This window comes from Aulonocara sp. 'chitande type north' Nkhata Bay, linkage group LG14 (assembly GCF_057382095.1).
Source record: "Aulonocara sp. 'chitande type north' Nkhata Bay isolate Kocher_YH1m ecotype deep benthic linkage group LG14, A_spYH_male_GT1.1, whole genome shotgun sequence".
Classification (NCBI taxonomy): Eukaryota; Metazoa; Chordata; class Actinopteri; order Cichliformes; family Cichlidae; genus Aulonocara; species Aulonocara sp. 'chitande type north' Nkhata Bay.
The window spans coordinates 25,780,398-25,789,509 of record NC_141357.1 but is presented as its reverse complement, the minus strand read 5'-3'; the positions used below and the strand labels follow the sequence as shown (position 1 = coordinate 25,789,509).

Sequence of the window (9,112 nt, the reverse complement as noted above, 5' to 3'; positions counted from 1 at the left end):
GCTTCTTCTATGTGGAACAAAAGGAGGGGCCAGAGGAGTGGCCCTGCAAAACACTACTGAATTATTGTAAATGTCCTCTCTGTATTACCATGCCCATAAATTATTTTAAGTTGCGTCCTTCTCCCATATGTTCTTCCAGTATTGTTCCGACTCCATCATCCTATCTTTCAAGTCAGTTCCTTTCGCACTGATGATGTCTTCCCCCTGACCTGTCATCCTGGCTACCCCTTACCATAGCATGTGCATTGTACCTTGTCAATCTCTAACGGTAAGTATACGGTAGGCTTGCTTAGTATTATTCTTATAATTCTCAATTCTTATAATTTGCTTTGTTTCTTGTTTCTTGCATTTTGCACACCACTGTTCCTTGTGAAGTTTGCACACAAGAATTTCACTCACATGTACAGTGTACCAGTAATGTGAAGTGACAATAAAAGTGATTTGATTTGATTTGATCCTGGACAGGGAGGAACGCTGGTTTGAGCGGGAAGTCAAGGGAAGCCATTTACGTGAAAAGGGAAAGACCATCTCTGAATCAACTCTGAATTGTACTCATGGCCATTGTTCATTGGTCTTTGATCAATGGTCGTTGATCAGTAGTTGTTGATCAATACAACTTTTGTAATAAACCATCAAGATTTCTATTGGACCCTATTACTACAAGACTGCTCACAGAAGTCTTACCACTACTTAATGCTTCAATCTTAAATATGATCAGTCTATCTCTATTAATGGGCTATATGCCCTAGTCATTTTTCAGGGCAGTAATTAAACTATTACTTTAAATGTCATCACGCGATCATTTGAACTAATTGAAGGCCAATCTCAAGCCTTCCTTTTTTCAATTATTTAAAAAAGATTAGTTGTTAAAGACCTAACTGATAATCTGCAGTGGGATAGTTTATTGAAAGAGTGATAGTCATGTTTCAGAACTCACCACAGTAAGGAAATAAACCTCGGCTCCTGGTGGCTTTCTCATGATGCATGTAGTGTTTTTTCTGCACACACTATGTGTTTATACACCACTCTGCATTTAATCATTAATTATAATGAATCTCTGACTCTCTTCCACAGGTTGTTTGTTAAAGAGTGTTTTTTCCTTATCACTGTCACCAGGTGGTTGTTGAATTGTTGGGGTTTTCTCTCCATTATTGCAGGGTCTTTACATTATATTATATAAAGTACCATGAAGTGACTGTTGTTGTGATTTGGCACTATATAAATAAAACTGACTTGAATTGAATGGAATTTTGATACATACACAGTCTTGGAGTCTGTCATTATTCACTTTTTATGGGTGCGCAAAATAACACAACGGAACATTCAGAATTTATCAAAACTTTATTTGTACAAATATTAATTAAGGGAAAGAAAAATGTAAAAAAAAAATCAACGGAACTTTTTACATGGAAAAGAAATTACAGATTTTGTTGGGAATATTTAATATACGATATAGAGCTTGTAGGAAGGACTATAGTTATTTGCTTCTTTCTTTCCTTCTTTCATGTAGTGAACCAGCATTTGTTTTTGAAACAATTAATTGCTGTGTTTTCTTAGATGTCAGTGGGTTTTGAATTATTTGAACAATATTTAAACTATAGAAAGGACAGATTCAATTTTGGTTTTTTTTTTTAGCAACCTCTCAGATCGTTCTTGAGGTCCCTTTACTCATCAGGTGTTTCTTTGTATTGTTTTCAGGTTTTAATAAAATAATGTAACACTTTGGCAAAAAAATGCAAAATAACATTCCATAGCTTGAGGCCAGAATAGCAAATATTTCCACAGCAACTGTGAATTTCCCAGGAGAGCTGACATAAGCAGGTATAAAGGTTAACCACACTGCACAGAATATCAACATGCTGAAAGTGATAAATTTAGCTTCATTGAAATTATCAGGCAGCTTTCGAACTAAAAAAGCAAGTACAAAACATAACATAGCCAGCAGCCCTATGTATCCTAACACAGTCCAGAACCCTAGAGGTGATCCCAGGGCACATTCAAGTATAATTTTATCTTTGTAGTAGTTCATATTTTTGTAGAGGAATGGTGGATTTATTGCTAACCAAACTAAGCAAATCAAAATCTGTATGAGAGTGAATGCTAGAACACTCAGTCTTTGCTGTACAGGTCCAAACCACTTCTTAACATTACTGCCTGGAAGTGTAGCCTTGAATGCCATTACAACCACTATCGTTTTCCCCAGCATACAAGAGATGCAGAGCACAAAAGTTATGCCAAATGCTGTGTGTCGAAGCATGCAGGACCATTCGGAGGGCCGGCCAATGAAGGTCACAGAACACAGGAAACACAGAGTCAAGGAGAAGAGCAGCAAAAAGCTGAGCTCAGAGTTGTTTGCTCTGACAATAGGAGTGTGTCTGTATTGGAAAAATATTAGGGCTACAGTCATTGAGATGCACGCACCAAAGAGAGAAAAGGAGACCAACAGTATACCCAATAATTCTGTGAACGTGAGGAACTCAATAGCTTTCATTTCACAATTATTTCTCTCTTCATTGGACTTGAATTCAGGAGGGCATTTGTCACATTTCACTGCATCTGAAAACATAAATATCTTCATGATGTACACCACATACATCTTTAAATAGACCAGTAAAGTGCTGGCAGTGATTTTGCCCAACAGAAACACAATGAGCACAAGAGTAAAGGCTAGAAATCCAGCTGTCTCACTTGTAGTGTTGCTGAACTCCCCATCAGCGCAGGTGATGCAATCAAAACAGCAGATTGGCTTGCCCTTAACAAAAGCCTGACGGGTCCCAGGCAAACAACTCTTACTGCAAACAGACCTTGGCACCTGCATTATAGGGACAATATTAAAAACAATTTACTTCCAGATTTACAATTGTATACATTTAGTGTGATTGTAAAAGATCAAGCGTCAGAACTTTAGGGTTAGAAAGGAACAGTATTATCTGTGTTGTTTTACCTCGAAATTCTCTCCTGCCCAGATGGCTCTCACACCTGCTTTCATCTTAAACTCCTGACCCTCAGGCTGGGATGCATCATAGTAACCAATTGTCTTAAAAAGTATGTAACCTTTTTCACCCATCTGCCAGTTCACCAATGCATAACGTGCCACAGGTTCACCTAACTCATCAAAGACCACTTCTTCACCAGTCTTAGTTGTAAAATTGACCTTGGTTAGGTAATGCAGTACCTACAGACAAACATTAATGTTATCTGACTATGTAACAATAGTCATTAAAAATAACATTTTGCATTTAGACACAGTAGTTTCTTTTTATGTTTACCTGCCATGGTTGTACATTTTCCGTATCAGCACAAGTATTGTTCTTAAAAGGCTCCCTTTCATCTTTGCAAGTAAATAGCATATGTAGAGCATGAGCAACAGCATATGTGGCTTTGTACACATTATTTAGCAGGCTGGCATCTGACACATCTGTGAAACGTGTCTTCACATGCAGGAGAGACTCCTTTCCAGTGCAGGCTATTGTCAGATCTTCAGCATGAGTCTCTGTTTGAGGAGACAGGTTGCACCTGAACACTGTCTCCCACAATTCCACAAGGCCCTGATTCCCAGGTACGGTGGAAGGCCTGCTGCTGGCTAGGAACTCTTGCAGTCCAGGAATGTGAGCATTTAATGCTGCAAAGCCAACTGCCCCCTGAACCACAGCGTAATTTACTGGAGAGGCAATATAACGGTATGTGATCCAGCCTTCACTCCCAACCCACTGCAGGCCTGTCACATTTTGAGCATGAAGCTCTTTAAAAAGTATGTCAAGGTCTGTGCCATCAGCAAATGCCACTATTACCTTAGAGGTGGATTTCTTTATAATATTTACCACATCTAAGAACCACTTCCTTGGATTAGTTCGGTAAATGGCCACTGAGTACTCAACACACACACCTTCCCTTTCTGCTGCTTCCAAGAAAGTGGCCATACCACCATTCCCATAATCATTATTAGTTCTGATAGCTCCTACCCAGGTCCAGCCAAAATGTTTCACAAGCTTTGCTAATGCTTTGCTTTGGTAAATGTCACTAGGTATGGTTCTAAAAAAAGAAGGATAGTCTCTTCTGTTGCTAAGACATGCACAAGAAGCTGAATGACTGATCTGGAAAACAATAACATGGTTAAATGTCATATTGAGCATTGAAGACATTTAATGAAGATTATTGCATCTCAGGAAGTTTATGTGTGCATTGAGCATGCATGCCCCCAACACTCACCACGGGTATATGGAATGGTCCCATGGTGCGTGCAATGCCTATCGTGGAGGTGGATGTGGTTTCTCCTATGACAGCATGTACGTTGGAAAGTTTGTTACAGCTCCCTGCTCCACTTTCATATCTATTCATCAAGTTTAGTGATGCCCTAATAGACAAAGGTATACTGGGGCAGGAATCAAAGATCCTATAACCAAGTGTCACTCCTGGCAGCAGCCCTGAGCTGTTATTAATTTCTTCTATAGCAAACATCATAGTGTATGCATACTGAAGCTCTCCTGGGTCCAGTCTGGACAAAGAAGAAGGACCAAAGTTTTCATAGCAGAAATAAGCAAAGAGGAAGATTATATTTAAAATATAAACAAACAACCCATATTGTAATAGGATTTATAGATAAATTATTTCATCCCAGTCTTACCCTTCACACTGTATTTTTCCTGGATTGACTTCAAAAGTTGGATAAACAGTGATGGGGTTCTGATGGAAAGAAAAAATTCCTCCAATGTTGATTTCTCCCTCCTTAGAAAACTGAGACAGTTCTTTTGTCCCATAGGTCTGACACACAGGCTTCCCTTCTCTCACAGCCAGACAGGAAAGAAGTAGTAGGTTGGCTATCAGCAGCATAGTTCCTCAGCTGAATGCTTCCTAACAAATGCTCAAAGATAAGCCTCCTCAACACTGCTTTTAATATGACTTTTATGTCACAAAGCCACAGGGACTTATGGGTGACAGCTGTGTTTATTGTCTTTGTCTCTACCAATGATATTGGTTCTGCTGTGACTGACCAGTGAATAGGGATGTTAATGGGCTTAGAGGGCCTCCTACGAAAGTAATATCTTTTCATTCAACATAACCACTCTTTATACTAAGTTATTATTGTTTATTACATATTCCATCTGTGGTTCACATTTTAACATCGTACTAAAGAGTAAAACATAAACAAATGCAATACATATTTGAATTACTGGTTTCCAGGACCAATATATAAAGTAATAAATTGATCAATGATTGTATACAAAGTAAAATAAACAAATCTTAAAGATGGAGTAAGCAAACCCTCGTGCATTTATTATTTTTTAATGGTTTCTCCCCATCATATGTCTTTTTGTATTTCTTTCGGGTTTCACTAATAAAATATAACATTTTGGAGCAAATATACTGAAAAATAACCCAAAGCTTGAGGCCAGAATAGCAAATATCTCTACAGCTACAGTAAATTTACCAGGAGAACTGACATATGCTGGGATAAAAGTGACCCAGACTGCACAGAATATCAACATACTGAAGGTGATGAATTTGGCCTCATTAAAATTATCAGGCAGCTTTCGAGACAGAAAAGCAAGGATAAAGCATAGCAAACTGAGAAGTCCTATATATCCTAAAACAGCCCAGAATCCTAAAGGTGAACCTAAATTACACTCTAGTATAATCTTTTCAGTGGCATGGACTGTGTTTTTGTAGGGGAATGGTGGAGCAAAAATTAACCACAGCACACAAATCAGCAGCTGGAGTAAAGTAAAGCTGAGCACACTTGTTCTCTGAAGTGCAGCAGAACACTGAGGAACTGTTTTTGCTGGCCTTGTAGCCTTAAAGGCAATCACCACTGTTATAGTTTTAGCCAAAATGCATGACATACACAAGGCAAAGCTTGCGCCAAAAGCTGTGTGGCGTAGCATGCATGACCACTCAGTAGGCTGGCCAATGAAGGTCAGAGAACACAAGAAACACAGAGTTAAGGAGAAGAGCAGCAGGAAGCTCAGTTCAGAATTACTGGCTTTGACAAGAGGTGTGTGACGAAACCGAAAGAAAACACATGACACTGCCAATGTTAAACTTGCTCCAAACAATGAGAAAGCGGCGAGTAGGCCCCCCAAAGTTTCTCCAAAAGACAGGAACTCAATCACCTTTGGAACACAGTGGCTGCGATCTTCATCCGACCAGCACTCCAGCGGACATAGTAAACACACTGCAGAATCTGAGTAGAAAGTGTCAAACATAAAAAAGTATTTTGATACACCTAATACTGAAATAAACACTTCCTAGTAATGTATCAACTTATTAACACTTTTTTACATAGTAAAAATGACAGGAAATTTTCTACACACTGTTTGAGGTGCTAATCTCTCCAGCAGCACAGGCAATACAGGAAAAACAGCAGATGGGTTTGCCTTTAATTGCAGCCTGGCGGAAACCTGGCGGACAGCTCTCACTGCAGACAGACAATGGCTTCTGTAACAACACCACAACTCAAAGGTCACAGTTTGTTCCTCTTGTAATCCACATACTGAATTTAGATTGTTCAATTTATTTCACATTAATAATATTGAAGAAAGAAAAACATACAAACATGCATTTAACCTTCAGACCATTATTTTACTCATTATTCTGCATCAGAGGGGAAAATTAACATAAAAATAGTTCTGAAGCTGTTATGTTAACATTGTTATTGAAAATTAACATTGAAAATTAAGGATTATACATATCTGTGTATGTGGGAGAGATTGTTTTTATTTGCTAAAGTTCAATATTAAAAAACTTTCTGAATGACAGTTTTTATTAATAAAATTTTAATTTTAATCAACCTGCAAAATAAGTATTAAATAAATATTCCTTGCTCTCAAATAGACTTACCATTCGGGATTCAGAAACCCATGTTATATTGATTCCATTCACGGCAAGCTGACTTTCATTTGGTAGTGAAGCATCATAGCTCCCTACAGCCACAAAAATTATATCTCCTGCTTGGTTTCTCTGCCAGTTCACAAGTTCATACATTGCTGAAGGGTCTCCATTTTCATCAAAATATACTCGTTCTCCCGACTGAAGAGTGAAATTGACATCTTGGAGGTGTTTCACAATCTACCAATCCAAAACGAGGGTTGGTAACTTAGCATATATAGAATTCTAGATCAAATAAATACTTTTTCTACGATTTTGTAAGGTAATGTCTTACCTTTTTTGGCTCTAAATGATCCTTCCATATACATGACTGATTCATGGCTTTAGCACTTTGACCACAATTTAACAAGTTATGCATAGCATGAGCTATGGCATACACAGCCTTGTACACATTGTTAGATATCCTTAGTTGTGATACATCCGTAAAAGGATTGTTTATGTCCTCTAACTTCTCAGAGCCAGAGCACTGAATCTGACCAGGCAGCCTGGATTGAAAACTGCAGCCAAAAACCGTTTCCCAGAACTCTCTTAGCACACTATTCTGAGGATCCTGACTTGGGTTAACCTGTAAAAGAAATTCTCGCAGGCCTGCAATCTTTGCCTTTTTGATAGTGAAGCCCAGAGACCCTGTCAGTATGCCAGAGTACCTCTTAGTAGTCAAATGACTTGCTGTTATCCACGATTCACTGCCCACCCACTGCAACCCAGTCAAGTTCTGCTTCAGAGCTTCCTCCAGCAAAATGTCCATCTCACCCTGGGCAAGAAAGGCAATCAAAACTCTTGCACTGCCACTACGAATCACTTCAATCACCCTTGCAACCTCCTCACTAGAGTCAGTCCTTGAAATGGCCTCTGAATATTCAACACAAACCCCTTCCTGACTTGCTGCTGTGATAAAAGTTGCCATCCCATTGTTGCCATAATCATTGTCACTTCTGACTGCCCCAACCCATGTCCATCCAAAATATTTTACCAGTTTTGCCAGGGCCCTGCTCTGATAGTAATCACTGGGGATGGTTCTGAAGAATGAAGGGTAATCCTTTCTGTTACTCAGACAAGCACATGTGGCAAAATGGCTGATCTGAAATGAAGTAAAAGAGAAAAACAAAAACAAATTGACAAGTAAGTGGGAAGAGATTTACAGTTGGGTCTTCAGAGACAAAACAAAATGTTGTTTCTGGCTTGTAACTAAATTTAATGTAAAGCTTGGAAGCCTTAAATCTAAGATTCACATAAACCTGTAAGTGACCAAAAAAGTTACTAAACTTCAATTTTTGGAGAGAGTCACATTATAAAAAATTGACACAAATATTATAAATACTTACTACTGGTATTTGGAAGGTCCCACAAATTTGTAGCATCACAATGGTTGAGGAAGACTCAGAAGCTCCAATGATGACATGAACAGATGAATGACTGCTGCAGGTTTTCTCTGCTGTCCTTTCCTGTCCATTTAGTAAACCCATCACTGCACGTGTTGAAGGCAGTGTTGAACCACAGCTGTCAAATATCTTATAACCAACTGAAATATTAGGCAGTAAAGTGCTGCTATTGTTGATCTCTTCTACTGCAAAAATCATTGTTTGGGCAAAACGAAATTCTCTCAAATTTATCCTGAAAAGAGTAAAAAAAAGTGTTTTAAAAAGTGTAATGTAAAGCTCTTCAAGTCATGAACCCTGCAAAGGGAAAAAAGACAAACCTGGAGCATGTGAGAGTTTCTGGAGTATGAGTCAGGGAGAACGAAGGCTTTGAGATTTGGCTATGGATAGAAAAAGCTCCTCCAATAGTAATATCCCCTTTCTTAGTCAAAAGAGGAACCTCTGGACTTCCCAGCATTTCACAGAGAACAGTATTTTCCTCTGCTCTGCAGACTCCCATAAATAAACCCCAAAATAACACTCTGAATGTGCAGTCATACATCTTTTACAGACAACCACACTCATGCATGTACAGCCCTGTACTCTGTTTTGATATTACTGACCAAGCATGTGTATTCTTTAATGGGCAGAGCTTTATAGAGCTATAATTGATGAAGCCTGAGGTCCTCCTATCATATCACAGTATGACATACATTGTCACACTGTTTTGCGATTTTTATGGGAGACAGCTTTTTTTTTTTGAGTCACCCTTACCAGAAAATGCATATATTTTAAGCTGTCTTCTTTGGAAACATTTGATATAATAATAGTGTAAATTGTTTTGTAAATTATGTAAATTGTTATAATAG

General features: G+C 38.5%; 1 protein-coding gene and 1 pseudogene across 1 annotated transcript; both read right to left on the bottom strand.

The window, feature by feature from the left end:
* Positions 1-1,489: 1,489 nt before the first annotated feature.
* LOC147314688 (extracellular calcium-sensing receptor-like) lies at positions 1,490-4,476 on the bottom strand (annotated as a pseudogene).
* Positions 4,477-5,282: 806 nt separating this feature from the next.
* Positions 5,283-8,805, bottom strand: LOC147314687 (extracellular calcium-sensing receptor-like). Its single transcript, XM_086260201.1, has 6 exons — positions 8,585-8,805; positions 8,211-8,499; positions 7,160-7,966; positions 6,838-7,065; positions 6,312-6,435; positions 5,283-6,181 (listed from the first exon to the last, which is right to left on the bottom strand). The coding sequence occupies exons 1-6, from the start codon at positions 8,803-8,805 to the stop codon at positions 5,283-5,285; spliced, it is 2,568 nt and encodes an 855-aa protein (XP_086116327.1).
* Positions 8,806-9,112: the final 307 nt, after the last annotated feature.